Source organism: Ziziphus jujuba, chromosome 10, assembly GCF_031755915.1.
Source record: "Ziziphus jujuba cultivar Dongzao chromosome 10, ASM3175591v1".
Lineage (NCBI taxonomy): Eukaryota > Viridiplantae > Streptophyta > Magnoliopsida > Rosales > Rhamnaceae > Ziziphus > Ziziphus jujuba.
The window spans coordinates 18,555,992-18,578,218 of record NC_083388.1 but is presented as its reverse complement, the minus strand read 5'-3'; the positions used below and the strand labels follow the sequence as shown (position 1 = coordinate 18,578,218).

The 22,227-nt window shown below is 29.6% G+C and overlaps 2 protein-coding genes across 2 annotated transcripts; both read right to left on the bottom strand.

Annotated features, from left to right (window-relative positions):
* Window positions 1-800: 800 nt before the first annotated feature.
* Window positions 801-2,141, bottom strand: LOC125420847 (basic helix-loop-helix protein 004). The gene is made up of 4 exons (XM_048468050.2): window positions 1,931-2,141; window positions 1,434-1,571; window positions 1,138-1,314; window positions 801-1,027 (listed from the first exon to the last, which is right to left on the bottom strand). The coding sequence occupies exons 1-4, from the start codon at window positions 2,003-2,005 to the stop codon at window positions 929-931; spliced, it is 489 nt and encodes a 162-aa protein (XP_048324007.1). The 5' UTR covers window positions 2,006-2,141; the 3' UTR covers window positions 801-928.
* A 15,583-nt stretch (window positions 2,142-17,724) lies between these two features.
* On the bottom strand, window positions 17,725-20,265 carry LOC107410159 (protein NUCLEAR FUSION DEFECTIVE 4). Its single transcript, XM_016017565.3, has 2 exons — window positions 18,797-20,265; window positions 17,725-18,559 (listed from the first exon to the last, which is right to left on the bottom strand). The coding sequence occupies exons 1-2, from the start codon at window positions 19,957-19,959 to the stop codon at window positions 18,133-18,135; spliced, it is 1,590 nt and encodes a 529-aa protein (XP_015873051.3). The 5' UTR covers window positions 19,960-20,265; the 3' UTR covers window positions 17,725-18,132.
* Window positions 20,266-22,227: the final 1,962 nt, after the last annotated feature.

Below are 22,227 nucleotides of genomic sequence, written 5' to 3'. Positions count from 1 at the left end.
GGTAATTCTACTATTTCTAATCATTTATCCTTTCATATTTTAATAGTCTAATAATCTTTGTATAAGTTCTTGAAAAGAAGTAAAAATTGTGTTTATGTATCGAAACCTTTAACTTTTATCATATTAGAAATATTTCTATCTGTTCTTGTCAATATTTTTGAATGGCTGAGAAAAATCTTAATATTCATGAGTGAAAGAATGGAGTGACGGCTTTGATTTTGAGCAGTAAAATAACTGACATTTTATCTGTCAAAGAACGTAAATTAACAAATTTACCTTATCACATGGAAAACATCTTATTACCTAACATAAACTTTCTACATACATGTTTAAACTGTATAAGCTTGATCATGATTTGTATAGTACATTTAAAAGATATTAGACGTTTTGCAATTAGCAGTGCTAAAGGTCTCAAAATATTAATAACAAATATTTATTAAATAATACATGTTAATATATTATTTATTCACATATAGACAAGTAAATCCTTAAATAAATAAATAATAATAAAATAAATCAATTAAATATTGCTATACTATGAATCACATCATTGGATAACTAAATTAGTGAATATATATTTTAGTAACTTTAACATTGTTTATTAAAAAAATCTAGCATTATTGATTTCCATTGGGATGGAAAAAAAACAATCAAAATTTACTGTCAATCAATTGTAATATACTTACTTAGGCATATTTTTTGAATTATTAATGGCAATCCTCTAACTTATACTAAAAAGTAAAAACAGGAAATTACAAAACAGAACCAGAGAAAGAAATTTAAAAACAAAACAATGATGCGAAGAGAATATATATACATATACATATATATATATATATATATTCATTATAAGCGAGTAAAATATTTGAAAAAGTAGAGAAAAATACGCTATCCAGCTCATGTAGATTAAATACAGATGAGTGCATTTTTAGTTTAGTTGGGTTGCACCAATCCAGCTTTGAATGGCCTGCACCAAGGCTTGTTGAACTGCCTGAGCATCTTTATGCTCAGAAACTTGGTTATTATCCTAAACCAAAACAAAAAATGAGAATATGTTAGGAAGAGATGCATATATAATATGAAAATTAAGTTCTTTTTTTTATTTTTTTTATTTTTTTGTAGTTTGTTAATATATACCATTAATATTCCGACTGCTTCTAAATGAAAATTGTCAGAACAAGAAACCCTAGCTTGGAGAATATCAAGCCCCAGCTCTTCCAGTGCTTCCAGTATGAAAACAAGCAACCCATTGCAACTCCTTTCAATTAACACCTTAATTACAAAACCCTCCTGTCCATCTTCAACTTTAAGCTTCTGAAAAATTGATACAATAAAAAATTAAACCTTATGAATATTAAACTCTTCCAAAGTATTTTTAGAGCAATAATATTACATAACACATAGAGAATTTAATTAAAACAAACTAACATTACCACAGGGAATAATGGGTTTTGGTCCGTGAAGTAGCAACGTTGCGCCGTCACGTCTATGTCTTCATTGATTTTCTCTACTTTTTGCTTCAACCCTTGTATGTACCTTGATGCATCCAATATGATTGAGGTTCTATTGCGCTGCAAAAAGGAAAGCATGTTCCATCAAGTTCCGTAACACACACACACATAAGCTTTTTTCTATTATCCGGTATATTTTTGTCCGGAAAAGTGTATCCACATGTGTGATGTGTAAAAATTTGTATAACGCCGCACGGCATGTGAAGAGGCATACAAAAATTATCAATTGAGCGCCCTCGCCCACCTAGATACTCCAAGTTTTGAGACAGAGGTCTATATATTTATACATACAGAATCAGTAAAACGTTTCAGATAAAAAGAATATAAGAAGTATTATTGATGTTGATGCTTATGACTGAGAAAAAAAGTTATATATATATATATGTGTGTGTGTGTGTATATATGAGTAAGAGAATCACCGCATGGGAGTTAGTGATGGATCTAAGGAGTTGCAGTTTCTTGTTGATGGACTTCTTCTGCTCTCTAGAAACCATGGTCTCTCTCTCTCTCTCTCTCTCTCTCTCTCTCTCTCTCTCTCTCTATTATCTCTCTGTAGTTCTTCTCTCTCTCTCTCCCTCTCTCTCTCTCCCCCTAAAACTAGTTCATATGAATGGTTGAGGACTCTACTTATAAAGAAATGAATCATATTATACACATATATATATATATATATATATATGTACACACATAACAACACACTTAAAATTTATCTGAGAAAGTTAATACAACACACTTAAAATTTATCTGAGAAAGTTAATACTAGCGATAATAATAGTAGTACTAATAATAAAAGTTCATATATATATATATATATATATATTAAAAATATCGAATTAATTAATTTCCTTGGAATGAAAAATACCTGTTTGTCATGACAAACTGCTGGCAGCAACTAGTGGCCTTCTGAATCAACAGCTGTACGTATGTGTCTATACATAAAGTGTTTGTCAATATAACAATTATTAGATTTACATACATAATATATATATATATATATACACTTTATAAAAATTCAATCTTAATTAATAACTTTCAAAAATGTTTATTAATTTAAGTATTTCTTATGAAGCAGAGGAAAAAAAGACCAAAAACAAAATAATAAGTTTAGTGGATATATATATATATATATCTTTATATAAAGCTTTAATTTATTGGTAATATATTTTCAATTTATGTTGGATATTTAAATGACGTAACAATTATTGTTATTTATCCAAATAAAATTTTAGTACTAACTCATTCATTGCGGTGGCTCTCGCAGCATATGATATGTCACTAGCTGCACCCTTTATTATATTGGGAACATATTTCCATCAAAGCAGTTCCCTCTCTCTATATATATGTTCATCTCGTCAGTTGAATGTGCAGAAAAATTAACCCATTATAATAGCTCTTATATATTATATATATGAGTAAAATATATATAACCTTTTATCCAAATTAATAAAGGGTTAGCAGTAAATTTGATTTTCTTAATCATACAAATTAAAGCTAGCTCATATATATATATGAGTATGCAGTTGATAAAAACGTATGGGAGGGGACGTTATGATGATGATTTCTGATAAGCAGTAGTGGCAATCATGCATCTTGTTAGTTTGTTTTTCCACTGAAAGTCGATTATTATATAAGGATATATATATATATATATACTACTTCTATGTTACAGGTACAGAAGAATATGCAAAACATATAGCCTACAGGGGTACATGGAAAAAGCAAAGAAATTATTAATTTCAGAATGAGAAAGAGAAAGAAAAGAGAGGTTGAGAGTGAGTGAGTGAGTGAGAGAGAGAGAGAGAGAGAGGGGGAAATGGTATATAGCTAGGGACAATATTTGAAAGGAATGGAAATGGTGAAACAGACAGAGTACAGTTTGTTTGCATGGGAAAGCAGTGAAGTGTGAGGATGGATGGTGGTGGGGTTACGTGAGAGGAAGGAATCTCTACTCGTGATTGGGACACCATAGAAAAGTAGCAAAGGAAGCGTCAAAAAATATCAGTTTTTTGTTGTTTGAATGCCTCCAAATCTTCCTCACGGGAATGATTTATATATATATATATATATATATTACATACAACTCTCTCTCTCTCTCTCCCCACAAATATAAATATTTTTGAGAGCCTTAGGAATAAAAAGACATTAATATTATTATTATTCCTCAAATATAGAAACGGCTAAAACTATTTTTGAGAATGTGTCATATTCATTTTTGTACTTAAAATTTTACACAAAGACAGTGATATTTGCATATAGCATTCAGAGGGTAGTGTATATTTAACCTTCACATATACATTAACATCTACTGACAACCAAAAGCATGCATATATATCCATCGCATATATATGCTGCCAAAGCTGATAGTATTGTATTTGTACTGTGATCTTGCTAAATGCCGTATAGTGGAAGAAACCAGCAAGTCACAGGGTGTATATATATAAAGATCCAAATGAAAAAAAGATTATTATACATCTTTAAATATACTACTTCACCTTAAAATAAATTTTGGTGTAAAAACTCACTTTGTTTAGACATAGGAGGAAATTAATTAATCCCACTTTATTCATGCTTATCTAATTATTAATTTTAATCCAAAATCCCTTAATTTCTATAGGTAGTATAGTATATGAAATGTTGAGTCGTATGGAGCTTAATTTTCTAATGCTCTAGGAATCCCCTCTCCTATATTTGCACTCTGTACATATACAGGGGTCGAGCTACCGGGTCAGCTCGCATGAATTAAATTTTAAAAGTATTTTAGGGCTTTTTGGTTTTTGTATGTGGTGGCTTAGAATTCTTGCTACATAAAAAGTACCATGCACCACTTTTGAGGAAGAGAAAAAGTGTGTTAGACCGATTTGTGTGTGTATATAATCCGTCATGGAATTGTGGGATTACCGTGTACTTTTCATTTGATTTGTTATACAGTGAAAACTTGATCAATTACTTTGAGTTATAATTTGATATGTTCTTCTTTTTCTGCTTTGCTTTCATTCCTTCTTTAATTAGAGATTTATGCTTAAATCCCAACAATATGTACCTCAAAACACACATTTTAACTTTATTGTTGTTCTATATAATTGGTAGTAGTAGTTGATGATCTGTTTTAGCTTTGGAGGTTGAGTGCTTTCAAGATGCAATCGATAGACAAATAATCAGAAAGAGGTTACCCCATCTATTCACATGAGTGCCTACTAATCATTACAATCAAACAATCTAACCAAAACGTTTTTTCCCTTCTGCTTCTCTCAGACCTTTGTCCCTAAGCATCCCCACCATCAACAACCTTAATATCTTTTCAAAGCCTTAATTACCACCTTTATTCATATGTATACATATTTTAAATTGTTTAATTATACGCTTCCTTTTAATCACTAATCACACTTAAGAAAAAAAAAATTACATCCCAATTTCCCTCCCAAAATAAAATATTTCATTGGAACTTTTAGTTTTTACCCTTTTGGCTAATCCATAATATATAGTATATTGGTGAACTGCCTAATCTTGTTCTTCTTTAATGGAAATGACTCTTTCTTTTTGTTACTCTATATATATATATATATATGTATATGACATGGTAATTAACTAATTAATTTTTTTTAATCATTTATAATTTTTTTTTCTCTTTCACTTGAAATCTCAAATCTACGACCTCCCAATCGTATGTATGAGTAGTTTACTAATTGAACTAACCCCATTTGATAATTAATTAATTTATTTAATAAATGAATATATTCTAGTTATTGTTTATCAAATATCGTAATACAAATTCCACCATTTTGTTGTTTTCTAAATGAATTAATCATTAATGGTTTGATATTTTTTTTATTTTACCAAAAAAAAAAAAAAAAAAGATAAGTAATACCTAAGTTATTAAATTTATTTATCTCTCGCATATCAGCTAGATGTTTTTCATGTATATTAACAAATGTACAAACTAGCTAAATTCACAATATAACAAATATTATATGAATGTTCCAATCTTTTGTTCTCCTTTTAATATCTTCATCTCTATTCATTATTATTCATTATTGATATAATGCAACTTTATTTAAAAAATATTAACAAATAAATAAATAATAGTGCTTTTTAAGATGAGATGGAATTATGTCATTAGTGGACAAAAATGGGAATATAGAAAATGGGGATATTCTATGGGGATAGAATAAGATATATATTGGACATACTATAAGATATTCCATCTAAAAGCAAAAGAAAAAAGAAAAATATTCATTAATTTCCATTCATTCAAATCTCATACATCCAAGAATTTTATAAGAAGACATAGAGAATGTGTATATACCATTGGGGAAAAAACATACATGAATATATTTGTATGTAAATATCATGAAGATGCTCCTTTAATTAGCCTATGAATATTATATACACACTCGCATGCAAATGCAGTTAGTATGGCGTCTATGATATATGATAAACACATATATCATCTAAACATATTGTGTTAACCATAGTATCCCATGCTTTGATTAGCATATATAATACACATCTATCATATCTCACCCGAACATTTATCATACCCTAAAAATATTGGATTTAAACTTTGACCTTATTGAAATCTTCCCTCCCCCAATTAATATTGTTTGATCAATAAAAAAATTATATGTAACCCAAAGTCTACGGCATAAAAATTAATCACTTAAAAATTGTTGATATATCAAACAAATTAATAGAGATTAAGATAAAATCAAAGAAGAATTAAGAAAATACCAAGTAAATTGTCTTAGGAGAGATGACAAAATTCTCAATCGTTCACGTGGTTCACAGATCTAGAATTGTGTATATATGTGTATATATATATATATATAATATTATATCCTTTGTAAACAGCCAAATAGCCTTCATTACCCCAACTTGTCAGTAATTATCCACGCATATTACACCTCATTACCCACACTGAAAAACAAACATATCTTTTGCTGAGCTGTAAACGTTTTTTTATTTGTACAACGCTACAAGTACTGTTTGATAAATTGACCTGATTTAGCCGTAAATATACGTGTCTAATTATGTGGTGCAGACATACTGTGCGCTTGTGACATATATATCTCTGACATTTCTTCAAATGTTTCGGGACGACTTTGTTTTTTCAAGAGCGTCGCCGTGTGAAGATGGTACACATGTTTATATTCAGGGCAGCATATATTCTTTTGCCTCGTGTATGCTACGGACACATTAAACAGTAGTACTAGCTAATTGTATTAGAATTGCATGCCAACATTCTGGACCAAGATTCTTTCTTTTTTAAGTAATTAATTATTTGAAAGAATACCTTTTTCTTTAGGGATATATATTTGAAAGAAAAAACTTAAGAGCATTATTCCTCAACATTAGGATCATTTCTTTAATTATATTACTGCATTTTTGTTTTTATGTTTATTTTTTGGTGAAAATATCCACACTTCATTAAGCATGTGACTATATATAGATATATATATAATTCTAAAAACAAGGAGGAAGCAAGACATTTGGAATCTCTTCAAAATAGTATGTAGAATTTCCCTATTTTGGAACAAGCGGAACAAACAAGATTCAAAAGAATTTGACAAACAAATAATATCATGTACATAAGAATTGCATGGTTAGTACAAGACTCTATCTAAGCATCCACTTTGAATAGTGTTATGAACATATTTGCTTATTTAAAAACATCTAAAAATAAAAAAATAAAACATTACAAATATACAAAAATCTAAAACAGATTTTCCAAGGAAGTTCAAACGTTCTACAGATCAATCAATGAATCGGAATTTCAATAATCATGAGCACACCTTTTAAATTCACTTGTGCTTTTTTTTTAAAATAAATAATTAACACAAAGAATCCCTAAATATTGGGGACTAACTAACCCCAACCAATAATGTTAACCATATAGCCATAGTAGCAAAAAGATATCAATATTAAACTAATTATCAGTGACCAATTTACTAAATTAAATTCAATAAATGAAAAAATAAATAATATTATTTTAAATTAAAAATTAGGAATATAACAAGTAGCTTCAACCACCAATTTAGCATCTCCTTCATAGTCAATGAGCTTCCAACTTTTTAAAAAAACTTTTGACACAACAAAAAAGATAGCGGCCACCTCTACAACTTCTTGGAGATCACAAATGAAAAAATGACCACATTTTTCAAAAATTTTCCTTTAGAATTTCTAGCTACAATAGCAGCCAGTCCATTATCCTGCTTTTGTGTGCATCAATGTTTCTTAGACATTTTATGATTTTGCACTTTTAATCTTTAAAGATCCATATTTATAATTTCTAAACTTCATAAACAGTGTAGTCTCCATTCTCTAACATTATAATACTAAGAATCTTTAGTCTTTTAAGGTGCTTTTTCTTTCTCAAAACTAGGGATAATTGCATTCAAGTAGTATTTTTAATTTCATAATGTCACAATTTATGCTCATGATTAGTTAAATTCCATAAGCATACGATCATATAAAGCAATAAAGTGAACTCGTATGAGTCTGATATTGTACCCACAGAGATTGTAGACTTGTTTAAGTGCTAAATGCCATAATAATCACAACTCAACTTTATTTAGGTAATCAAACATAAAGAAATTAAACTAACATAAAAATACTAATCTAATTCTAGCCTAGTTCTAAACTAAGATAATAGCAAAAGAATGTACAATAAACAAAACAAACAAAACACATGGTAATGGATATGGTAATATTATAATCTAAGCTATAAGACTTTGAATTACCTTCTGCCCCTCCTATATTTTATTAATTATATTGATAAAAGACCAATTTTATCCAAATTCAAACATAGATTTTCTAAACTAATCTAATCCCTTATTCCAAAGTAAAATTAGAAATTCCTTCCTAAAATTCTCGGGTCCTCATGCATTAAGTTTCCTATTTTGTGGCTTCCCAATCAAGCTTCTCAACATAAATTAGGACCTAGGTTGCATAAATCTAGCAACCAATTTACCAAATTAAGCTTTTTCAAGCTATCTGACATTCAAGACAATTTTCCAATTGCAAGAATGTATTAAGCAATTATTGCAACATTTACACAAGAATATTGAATAGAGACAAAACAATAAACAACTTATCAATCAAATCTCATCACGGTAGAGGTTCTATCAAATATAAACCTAATTCAAAATAGAATGTATATATTTATCATTAAATCCATATAAAAAATACATAATATATATATACATATTCAAATACAATTTAGAGAAATTAGGAAATAGAGAAAACTCGAAAGTAGAAGAAATTTGGAGATGAATCTTTTCAATTCTTCAATCTTCTTTGAAACCCAACCTTTCTCTCTCTAGAATTAGCTATCTCTCTCTCTCTCTCTCTCTCTCTCTTTTTCTCTAAACTGGGTGTTGCTCTCTAGCTTCTTTTCCAAGCTCTCTACAATGGTGGCTCTCTAATCTCTATACCAAGCCCCCCTTTCTAATTATGTATCCTCTCCTATATATAACCATCCAAACAAAGCATTCAAAATGGTCTTCTAAAAACCCTAACAGAAAAGGAAATCCAACCTTTAATTTTTCATCAAGGCTCCATAAATTGCCATATCATCAAAGAATATTGGTGTGTGACCTGGGAATAGAGGCATGTGCCTTTTTCTTCAGAAAATCCGGACGGCAACTCAGACTTGCCACATAGCAAGCTGGAGTTGCTGTGGCTCCTGACTTGAGGACGCGAAGAATGAAGGGAAATCAGCCTTGGCGAGTTGGAGTTGCTATTGAACTTGCCATGCATGATGGAAGCTTAGAACACAAGTTGGAGGCTCAAGCATGCTAAACTCGGCGAGTTGGAGTTGCTCTCGTGCTTGGATGGCGAGTTGGAGTGTATGGCATGCTTAGATGGCAAATGAGCTGGGCCGTCAAACTGTTGGGTAGCTGGCCTGTCAATCTGTTGGGCCTCCTAAGACCTGGGCCGCTTGGCCATGGGCATGCGGGCAAATGAGCTGGCCTGTCGAACTGTTGCCATGGCCCATAGGCCCAATTCCTAGGTCATATCAATAAAAAAAAAAATACTTTTAAAATATTTATCAAATAAAAAACCAATTATATATATAACAAAATAAAGAAAAATTCTCAAAAAAAAAACAAAAAAAAAAAAAGGGGTTACCTGGATGTATGGCCGTCAGATTAAGATGAAGTGGTTAAGATTTATTATTAGTATTTGGTATCATTTTTTTGACCTGAGATTCTTCTCGAGAAATTTTCACCGTGCTTTCGATGTTGATCAGACGGCCAACTCATCCAAATGGGACAAGCTATGTTCCATTAACTCCAAACCTGGGAATAGATTATCGGTCATGGACTTGCACGGACACATCAAAAGGGGTAATTACGACATTAATTAGTTAATTAGACATAAACCTTTTAATGGAAAACTGCAAAATATAATTGTTTTTCCGTCCTATATTCTGGACACAAAAATTTAATTAAATTTCACGATATAATCATCAAATATATTTAGTTAATTTGTATTTTTTTTAAAAAAAAAAAGGCTAAAAATCTATTACCACAAAACATATATTGTTTTAGTTAATTAGACAAATCATACTTGTTTATCATATTAAAGTGGACAGTGAAAACTTTTGGGTCGGTCTGACTATAGAGGGGGGGTGGGGGAAAAAAAGCTTCATATTTCTTAAGAATAGTTAATAATATCAAGAAACTTATGTGTTGTGCAGCTACAAAATGATATATATATATATATATATATATATAAACAAACAAACGAAAAAAAAAAAAACAAAAGTAGTAGTCATGCATTACGCGGATCATGACGATACATAGACACTTCTGGGGCCAGAGAAAATTTTGGAACAGAACCGACTTATAAAAGCCTACACGCCTATAAATGCTGCAGGACCCTATCAATGACAAACATGTTTCAGGATGGGAGTTCAATGTGGATTCAATTTGATAGCTTGAATAAAAATAAAATAAAACATGGGTTAGGACTTAGGATCGAACTAGTAGAATTTCCACTGGCCGTATATCTATAAATATATATATATATATATATATATATATAGATAAATAGATAGACCGATAGATAGTGTTTGTATGCCAGCTTTTGTATGTGGTTGCAAATCACAAGGCGTGCAATGAGATCGGTGAACTTGCATTGACGGGAAAAAAAGTTGACTATTATAGTGGGTTTTGTTGAAAATGTTTTTTTTTTCTTTTTTGAAATCCCCACAAGATTTCTTACCGAATTCAGTTTGGCCATTAGCTTCTTAAGCTAGAAAGGATAGGAAGTTCCAAAAATAAGATGTTTCAATTTATTGGACTGACCAGTTTGAGAAAAAATGAGATTATTTTCAAAAAAAGGGAAAAAAGAAGAAGAAGATTATAATTTAAGAATTGCACTATTCCAACGCTACCACACCAAAAAAAACAAAAAAAAAAAAAAACAAAAAAAACAAAAATACATAAATAGGAAGAGTTCTCATTGGATATATAATGTTAGGGTCAGCAGAACAAGCAGTTACTGAGGCCTCCAAAGTCCACACGGATGGTTATGATTTTGCTGCTCATGTCCCACTTTTCGTTCTAATAATAATATGTTTGTCCCACTTTTTATTCTTATATTAATTTGTTTTAGTAAAGGTTGGCATTACAAAGTCATCCAAACGTAAGCATTGAGTAATAACTTTATTTAATTAGAAATCAATGCAAAAGAATTTTTTTAGCTTTTGTGCTTCCAAAAATGAGTACAAAAAATTGCATATAGCATATATTATTCAGCTAAAAAGAAAACTAATCCACATACACTCTCTCTCTAATTAGCAATATATGTGGCATTATTAGTATCACAAACTTAACAACTTAATGGAGATTAAAGGTACTTAACGAATTAATGAATTTGAGCTAACAAATACAACTGCATTAATTTATGGTTGCAATTGGAAAAAAAGACGATTAATATGATTGATTTTATAGCCTTCAAGAGATCAACAGATCTTTACCATTTAATGTGGCATCTTCATTGTTTATCAATTGATCAATTATAAAATTTTATAGGCACCCCCACCAAAATAAAACCAAAACATAAAAAAGTATCTCTTTTAGGCTCAATATTAATTGGACGTGTTTAGTTGTGTACTATTATATATATATATATTTTTTTTTTTTTTTTGGTTAAGAAAAATCAAGGGTAATTAGTGTGAACCCCTTAAACTTTACGGTTATATTTAATTCTTTTTTTCTTTTTTCTTTTTTTTCCCTTTTTTTTGTCATTTGGCCCCTGAATTTGTAAATGTGTTGCACTCAAAGACTTCTATTATTTTTCGTCAAGGTACTAGAAAGGGTACAAATGGTTATTTTACTATGTAGGCTTGCTAAACAGGGGCTAACAGCAATTTTAAACTAATTCAAAGGGGCAATAACATTAATATTTTAAAACTAATTATATTTATGAAAATAGAGATTAGGGAAAATATCATAGATCTCTTTCAGGTTTGATAAAATATCATTAATCCCTCTAAAGTTTTCAAGTTCATTATCCACCCCCCAACCGTTAATTTTTTCTGTTAAATATAACATAAAAAATCAATTTGATAAATTTATAATATTTGATATAAAAAAATGCAAAAAAAAAATATATATATATATATATATATTTTGGATTGCACAAATATTTGAAGTTTAAATTGTTTTGCATTTTCTAGTCAACATTTTTTATATGTTACTTCAATGTAAGATACATCATAATTTGTGACGCACAATGATAAAGTAATCACTATTAAATTAATATTTATTTTAATCAACATGAAGGCAAAATAGATTTTTTTACAATTCTAATCAATCAAAATTAGAATTTTTTTAACAGATATTAACACCTAAAAGGATAAATGATGAACTCATAATCCTTGAGGAGGTGGATGGTGTTTTACGGCCAAACCTTGGGGTTCTATGAAATTTTACCTAGAAATTATGAATATTGAATTTTTTTGTTGGACAAATAAAATATTTGCTTAAACAATTAAGATGTTTAAAATATTTACAAATATTATGAATATATATATATATATATATACACACACACACATATACTATATTCAGTAAATCATGAAAAGAATAAAGCTAAATATATACACATATACTATATTCAATAAATCATGAAAAGAATAAAGCTAAACCTATATTGAAAAATCTACAGGATATATAATTTTTTTTCCTTTTCAAAGATTACATCTGCCTATGAAAAGCTACATAAATATTCAAGAAACATGAAACAAATTCATTTTTCAAAACTAACAAAAAAAAAATTGCGATGAAAGTATTATATATATATATATGCTTGAATATTTAAAATGGTGAAAGATATATATGAAAAATATCACAAACAAATATATATTATATATTTTATCAATATATTTATATATGAATTTTTTTTGGACAAATAAAATATTTGCTTAAAAAATTAAGATGTTTAAAATATTTACAAATAATAAGAATATATATATATACACACACACATATACTATATTCAATAAATCATGAAAAGAATAAAGCTAAACCTATATTGAAAAATCTACAGGATATATAATTTTTTTTCCTTTTCAAAGATTACATCTACTTATGAAAAGCTACATAAATATTCAAGAAACATGAAACAAATTCATTTTTCAAAACTAACCAAAAAAAAATTGCAATAAAAGTATTATATATAGATATATATGCTTGAATATTTAAAATGGTGAAAGATATATATGAAAAATATCACAAACAAATATATATTATATATTTTATCAATATATATATATATATATAAATTTTTTTTGGACAAATAAAATATTTGCTTAAAAAATTAAGATGTTTAAAAAATTTACAAATAATAAGAATATATATATATATATATACACACATATGCTATATTCAATAAATCATGAAAAGAATAAAGCTAAACCTATATTGAAAAATCTACAGGATATATAATTTTTTTTCCTTTTTAAAGATTACATCTGCTTATGAAAAGCTACATAAATATTCAAGAAACATAAAACAAATTCATTTTCCAAAATTAACAAAAACAAATTGCAATAAAAGTATTATATATATATATGCGCTTGAATATTCAAGATGGTGAAAGATATATATGAAAAATATCACAAACAAATATATATTATATAGAGGCAAAATTTTTATCTTCATATTTCTTTTATTTTGTTAGGTAACACACTAGCTATATGTCCAATATCAATAGATATCAAAACATTTTCCTTCTCTGTCCTTTTTTTTTTTTTTGGGGGGGGGGGGGGGGGGGGCAGATATACGTAAACGTTTTTTATTAATTTATTTGACAACGACAAGTTTCTAAATTTGAATTTATTACAAATAAAAATTTTTAATTTTTAATTTTTTTTTCACAATAATAATTTTTAATCTTTTTTTTAAAATTTTTAGTAAAATATATTTTTATTTTGTTAAATTATTTATATGTCTTTTAACAAAAAGTCTTATGAAATAATTATTTTTTCATTTTTTAAAAATTATTCTTTCAATCTTTTTCCCGATTCTTTATATTTTGAAAGGTTATAATATATATATATATATATTATATTTATTTTTCAATAATGGTTTAGTTTTCTTCTTTCCTAATGTATTATATATAAAACAATATATTTTTTTTTATATTTTCTTATTACTTGTAAATATTTTAAAATTTATACAACTTTTTGAAGTACCAATATTGAACAATTATAATTTAATTTTTGTTGGTAAAAAATAATTTTAGATAAAAATATATTTGGAATGTTAACGTTATTGCCTCTGGAATATTTTAAAGCTGCATTTTGACCCCTATCAGCAAGCCTACATGGTCAAATAACCATCCATGTCTTTTGATGTGCATCTTTCATTTAAAAAAAAAAAAAATCAATGGAAAATAGTAAAAAGTTCTTAATTGCAACATACATACACAAGTTCAAGCGACTAAATGCCAAAAAATAAAAGTTCATGACTAAAATGGGTCCACATTAATTAGCAAAAAATTAATCTCTCTTCTAAAATATAAAAACTTTATTGTTTTGAAATGAAAACAATAATTTTAATTTAGCAAATAAGAATACGTGAACAATAATGAAGTACCATAATATCTAAAAGTATTCAAACACGCATATCATGTAATAGTTGTAAGTAGAAATCCAAACACAAATAACTGCATAGAAATTAAAAGAAACAAAGAAAACATACATTAGTGTAAATTTTTTTTCTTTTTAACCATGGAAATTTATATGAAATTTGAGTAAAATTGTATTTGAGTGTGAGAAAGTAGCTCTAATAAAGAATACATTTGTTTGGCATGGAAGAACTTTTAGAGCTTTAGAAAAGCTTTAAAATCTAAACCAATAAAGTATAATTTTTCATAAGTTTTTCAAAAGAAAAATCAAAATTTATCCAAAACAAAACATACATGGATAAATGGCTTTTATGTGAAGAAAGGAAAGTAAGGGTAAGAGATGGGAGTGGTTAGAAATAGATTTATGAAACTATCTTTTTATATTTTCCCAGCTGGTTCTTCCATTAATGAAATATTATCCATTGGAGTTATGAATGTGCCTGCCTAGGTCTGGACCCATATTCAGTACATATATACATATACAAGAAATGGAAAGCCACATTTATGATCAGACGGCAAGAGTTAGCTACCACCCCAGATGAACTGTCAATATACATTTATACGGCACCAATGGCCGACCATTTTTTGCCTACACAGTTCTCTGACTTCTAATTTTGCTTCTCATCAAACTTGTCGTCAGTCATGTGGTCCTCATCAGCCAATTCAATTTTCAATTAAGCAAAATCAACCACTTTTCGGCTACATTACACCCACCGCCACCCCCATCCCCTGCTGTCCAAAAAAAAGAAAAAAAGAAAAAAAAGAAAAAAAGAGTGATGATCTTCACAAAAGAATAATAGAGTTTATTTAGTTATTTATAAGTATATATGTGCCATTATTTGATTGATAAATATATTAATATAATTTAAAATAAAAAAATTAACATTTGAAATATAAGTCAATAAAATAAAATAATGATATGTATACATTTACTAAATACAAGTCAATAAAATAAAATAATGATATGTATACATTTACTAAATAGCTTAGTAGATTAAATGATTTCTTTAGTATTAATCATTATAAAAATAGAATATTATAATCCTTTAGAGTAGTATGTTGATAAGCTAAAGACCCATTAAACTTTAAATTTGTTTTTCAATCTCCCAATTTGTTTGTTTGTCTACTTACATCTCCTTAAATTGCTGATGTTAATTCAATTATGAGTGATAGAATTCTCCTCTCTTTTTTTTTTCTTTTTTTTTTTTTTAACCCTTTTAACAATGAACAATATTAGTGTTCCTTATGTTTTTTTTATCACAGACTAAATTGAACACCTTTATAGCGAAATTCTTATGGATAGAGAGTGACTACTTATTTTTTTTATATTAGATGCATTTTACTCTCATTTTCTTATTGTTTATATTTTTAATTAACATCCTCTATCTTCAAAACTAATTAACGAAAATTAAACTTAAAATTCTTTTCTATATATGATTTTTCCTTTTGAACTCCATATATAAGAATACAGTTTTAATTTTGAATATAATCGTCAATTCTGGTCATTAATTTTTGTTCCCAGAATTTGGGTACAAGTTCTCCGCTTCCAAGCAATTAAATAAGGACATTGCACAACCAATGAGGTCACCAATCGTCAACATTACATCATCTATCCAAGCAGGGGCTTCTAAAGAGACAGAGACAGTAGCCTGAAGAGTTTCCTATATGTTGCTTACTGGTATATTTTGTATGGTCATTAACGATGGTAGAGTGGCCCACCACGTTAATGGCCTGAGGTTTCGTTAACTGTGTATATATATATATATATTATATGTTATATACATGCTCTAACCTAACTCTAAGAGCATGCGTCATGTATATGTAAAATTTTGTTCTATTGCCCAACTTCGTTGATTTTGTAACCATTAATATCTCTATCCATGCGATAAGAGGTTGATACTTTTCACATTTAACCATTATATGTAATCTAGCGTCAATTTTATTCAATCTAACGGTTGCAATTATTGTTGTTAATCACTTGTGGCAAATGATCAGAAATGTTGATGGTGTGAGGGCCTAGTATTTCTAATATCGGGTTTGAAATAGAAATCATGTGACCGTTTATATGATGACAACTGGTCATATACAAACAAAAAAAAGTATTTATATTAGTACTTGTTTTGTCCAATAACATTTTTAATAACAGATAAAAAAAATATTTAAAAATTTTTACGATATAGACTATTCACATGATCATATCTAAAATCTATATTTTTTTAGCTTTATTATATATACTATACACACACATATAATAAAATCATCAACTTTAAATGCGATCAACATTCTAGAATTGCCCCCTATGTATATATATACACATATGAAACGGATAAATAAGAAAAAAGAAACGAAGAGGAAAAAAATAATCATATTACCAATGATTTGAAATAGAGAGACGTGATCGTTTATATGATGACAAATAATCATATCATGTGACAAAGGTGAAGTATTTGTATTTTTATTTTTTAATAACATATAAAAATGCTTACCTTACATATATATATATATATATATATGAATTGAATAATAAGAAAAAAGCAGAGGAAAAAAACTATGTATAATGCGCATGATATTAGTAATGGCTTTTCCACACATGCCGCCGTAGATTTTGCACGCCCAGAAAGCAACATAGGTGAACATGTAGCTTTACAAATGATTATTCGTATAATTTAATATATATATATATTTTTTTTTGTTTTTTCCTTTGGGTGAACATAATACAAACCGTCTTTTGACAAGAGCAGTATAATACACAAATCAGTTTTTTTTTTTTTTTTTTTTCAGGTAAATGATTACAAAAATCAGTTATACGGAAAGTGATGTAAAACTTAGAATTGCAGAAAATAGATGATGCTCTTGACTCTATGAAAAGCTGAAAAGCCTGTGCATGCAATTCCTGGACTCAAAACCCAACACCAAGCATTAATATATTGCTTATGTCACCAAAAAAGAAAAACTTATTAATATGTTGCTTCTTTTGGAGGGTGTACATCAGCAATAATCCAAACTCATGTCAATTCTTTATGGCTGAAATGAAAATGCCGTATTACACCTGGAAGTAATAATATACACAAAAATAAAAGAGACCTTCAATTGAAGTTGATTACTATATGTATTACTATAAATTCATCCATCTACAAACTTGTTGCCCGAAGGAAAAAAAAAAAAAACAAAAAGTCTCCATCTACAAACATGTATGTATACATGTATATTGAAGTATTGATATATAATATAGTGTATATATATATATATAGATGGGGTTTTTCTTCTACGTCAAAAATTCGAAGCACGTGCTGTAGTAGCTAGCTATACGTTTGTGTTATTTATTTTTTTTTTTTGCCTTTCCTGATGCCAGTAGATCATAGTCGTGATCTGTCATTCTACAGTCAGAATGGACATCAGAATTAGTGGCAGTACTGTCAACGAGAGACATGAAAACAGAGACACAAGATCTTTTTTATCCCATCAATTCCATATGAAAGATCGATCAACTCCGATCTTTTTGGAGATAGAATTTTCGTGTTCGAGCATATAGAATTAAAGCCAGGATGATTCCGAGAAAACAAACACAACCCCAGATGATGAAAGTGTTTGTATAGCATTCCATCCCCATGCAATTTTCATCTCCATTTCTTTCCCTACGGTAAAGAATAGCAGCCATGTAACCAAACAGAAATGACCCTATTGGTATATTTGCGACCACAACATTATGATTGACTGAGAAATTTTTGGTTCCAAATAGATCTCTGGTTATTAACACTGAAATGGAAGTAATTGCTCCAGTACAAACTCCTATAATGGCGGTGCTGATATAGAGACAGAAATCAGTTGAGTTAAGAAGTAAGAAAAAAGATCCTGCCATTGGAGCCATTAAGAGCACTATCAAAGCGGGTCCCGAAATCATATATTTACTCCTGAAAATAACATAAAATCACACAAAAAGAATAAATCAAAATTGCAAAATTAGAGCTCCATATATTTTTCATCAACTTTCGGTGCCCGTGTGATAGCACAATAAATTCTTTCGATTAAAATAGTGGTTAGCTCAAAATTAATTAGATCTTTCAATTTCTCAACAATGACATTTATTGCCTTCCAAAAGTTGTCAGAGAATGAGAGAGAGTAGAGTAGAGCAGAGCAGAGCAGAGTACCTTGAGAGAAAATAGTCTAGGAGAGAAGGTATGAGACGGCCAAAGAACCCAAAGGAAGAAGACAGAGAAACCAAAGCAGATGTTTTAGAGGACCCACGAGACTCTACAATCTGTCCTAAATTGTTCAAGAAAACCATACCAAGTGTTGCACTGCAAAAATACACGAAGAAATACAACCAAAAATCCACTCTCTTCAGCATTGTCTTAGCTCCAATCTCCTCTCTAGCACTAACATCTTCCACCACTTGACCAGCGTCTTGTTCATGATCTGCATCTTCTTCTTTAACCCCTTCCTCTACCGATCTCGCCCCACCATCGTCTTTTTCCTCCATGGTAAAATCGTATACTCTGTTTTCTCTGTTCATATTCAACTTTCCTGGAAAATTTTCTCTGATTTTTGCTACGAGTGGAATCGCCAACGGAACCAATAGTAACACCCCGGTACCGATCAAATTATGCAGAGCTGACATCTCACTCGATATTGAATCCAAACTGCTGATAACAGAGTAAATTCCAGTCGCAATTGTTATCACAAACATTGCGATGAAACCGGCGTCTACATTTCTTGAGCTTTTGGTATCAATAACTCCCACTAACGGACCACATATGAAACAAACAATCAGAGGGAAAAGGGAGTTTAGAAGAAGATAATCCTTAGCCGTTTTATCAGGTGAAGAAGAAAACAGAGCACCAACAACATCTGCATAGATTTTCGCACTTAATCCTTGATAGCTAGTCGATATACCGACGGCGACCTGCCGGTTACGTGTGAAATTGCGAATGCAAACGACGTACGACACGGTGTTGATCCAACAAATACTGTTTCCGGCAACGACGGTGAGGAAGAAGATCAGGGGATATGAAAGAGTGGGTATCTGGTTTATCAAAGAGAGGTATTGAAAGCCATAGCCGATCAAACCGAGAATCGAACCGATGATGAGGACTAGCCAAAGGGGGAGGTAGACAGCAGCAATGCCGGAAAACCAACCGAGAAGTTTTCCGGCATCAGATGCAAAGGCAAGGTTGTTGAGTTGCAGTTGGGACATGGAAAGCATGTGCTTGAATTGGGATGAGTAAGCTGGAAAGTTTGTGTTTGTTCCACTTATGGATTGAAGCCATATAGCCCCAACTAGGCTCAGCCATTGAAGAGCTGCTTGAGGCATTAGAGAGAAATTTTTTGAGTTCCAAAAAAAAAAAAGATAAAAGAAAAAAAGATAAAAAATCGGTGGTATGCTATGAAATTTGCCCTGGCTTTGGGGTTTATAAAGGGGATGTGGTGGAACAAAGTTAGGCAAAGAAACAAAAGTATAGGAAGAGAGTCATGCGATAGAGTGAATAGCGGAATGAAACAAAAAGTAAGAGAAATGATGTTAAGGAGACCTGGCGTCCGAGAATAATATTATAATGTGGTTGATAATTCTAAAATGTGGTCTTCTGTCAACCACCACATTTACCATTAATGAGCCATAACTTCACTGTTTTGTGTCTGTGTGAGAGAGAGACTATGAATAATGTTATATGGTGGTCAGCATTTGCTAATTTAAAATAGTGAAAAGCTATTAGTTGTTAGATCTAAAACGAACCCACAAAACTGGATTGGTGAATACGACCGGAGGTGATTAGGAAAGGGATAGTTTTCTTTTTTCTTTTTTTATTATTCATTATTATTTTTTTAATTTATTTTGGAGAGTATAGTATATGAACATTTTTAAGGGTGTGAAAAGAAGAGAACACAGAAGCCGTCTAAAGAAGTGAGAATGCTGCCTAGGCGTTTGTCTTTTTTTCCTATTGACAATGAAGGAAACTGATTGGTGGTGCCTGCTACATTTGTGTATTTCTTGTTTAGAGATATTAAAAAAAAAAAAAAAAAAAATTCCATGTAGGGCCACAAAAATAGTTCTAGTGTAAATCCATAAAAATAGTTCTAGAGTAAATCCTTAATAGTTCTCCAACTTGCAATTTCAATAAGACAAAAAATAAAAAATAAAAAATTGTACAGAGCTTTTGGAAAAAAGGGTTCAAATGGGAGGTTGAAATCAATTATGGGGCATTAATAGTTCTAAAAATAACAAACATATATTGAGAGGCAGAGGCAATGAATAAGGGCATGCTGGGAAGTTACTAGAATTATGTAATTTTGAAATGTGTCCTGTCCAAATTCAAACAGCCACCCACATATCGGTGTCTTTTCTTCAAAATATCATAGATATACAGAAAATACAGCCTCATGTATTCATCAACATTATGTCATAATCAAGATTCTCCCTTGTACAGCCTCATTTATTCACCAATACTATGTTATAAGCAGGAGTCTTTCTTTGAAGCCTCATGTATTCACCAATATATATTATGAAGATAAAGCAGGACTCTCTCTTTTGCAGCATCATGTATTCATTAATATTATGTCATGAGCAAGATTCTCTCTTTTTGCAGCCTCATGTATTCATCAATATTATGTTATAAATTCACCCAAAAAATCAATATTATGTTATAAGCAAGACTCTTTGTTCTCTTGACCCCATAAAAATAAAAAATAAAAAAAGAAAAAAAAGAACAAAAGACTATGTCTTCTGCAGCCTCGTGTATTCATCAATATTATGCCATGTGCAAGACTCTTTCTTTTGCTGCCTCATGTATTCATCAATATTATGCCATAAGCTAGACTCTCTCTTTTGCAGCCCTATGTATTCCTCAATATTATGATCATAAGCAAGGTTCTCTCTTTTGCAGCCTTATGTATTCGTCAATATTATGTTATAAATTCACCAAAAAAAATCAATATTATGTTATAAGCAAGACTCTTTCTTTTCTTGACCCTTAAAAAAAAAAAAAAAAAAAAAAAAAAGTCTATCTTCTGCAGCCTCATGATTCGTCAATATTATGCCATAAGCAAGACTCTCTTTTGCAGGCTCATGTATTCATCAATATTATCCCATATGCAAGACTCTCTCTTTTGCAGCCCCATGTATCCATCAATATTATGCCATAAGCTAGACTCTCTCTTTTGCAGCCCCATGTATTCATCAATACTATGATCATAAGCAAGGCTCTCTCTTTTTGCAGTCATAAGCTAGACTCTTTTGCACCTATAAGATTAATTTGATTTTGAGGACAATATGAGATACGTATTCATTCTGGAAGATAAACACAAGGACAAATGAAATTTAAAATTATAAATTACTTTACTATATATATATATATATATATGGCAATTGATTTATTTTTTCTTTGAACTGAACAAAAATTCTTGATTTTTTTTTTTTTTTTTTTTTTACACTTAGTTTCTGAAATTGAATATCTTAAAATTTTATCTTTAAGGTGCCAAAATATGATCACATTAAGGACCTTTTACAAGCAAAATTTAAATTCAGGGATCAAAGTGCCAAAAAACCCTTCAATAACTAAAATGCCAAAATATATTCAATTAAATG

What these genes read in the sequence shown, in the direction of transcription:
- LOC125420847 (XM_048468050.2), bottom strand. Translation starts at nt 2,005, where the DNA reads ATGGTTTCTAGAGAGCAGAAGAAGTCCATCAACAAGAAACTGCAACTC. An exon ending in CCATCACTAACTCCCATGCG is followed by an intron (nt 1,572 to 1,930) that starts GTGATTCTCTTA and finishes TCCTTTTTGCAG; the next exon opens with CGCAATAGAACCTCAATCAT. An exon ending in AAGCAGTCGGAATATTAATG is followed by an intron (nt 1,028 to 1,137) that starts GTATATATTAAC and finishes GTTTTGGTTTAG; the next exon opens with GATAATAACCAAGTTTCTGA.
- LOC107410159 (XM_016017565.3), bottom strand. Translation starts at nt 19,959, where the DNA reads ATGCCTCAAGCAGCTCTTCAATGGCTGAGCCTAGTTGGGGCTATATGG. An exon ending in CTAGACTATTTTCTCTCAAG is followed by an intron (nt 18,560 to 18,796) that starts GTACTCTGCTCT and finishes TGTTATTTTCAG; the next exon opens with GAGTAAATATATGATTTCGG.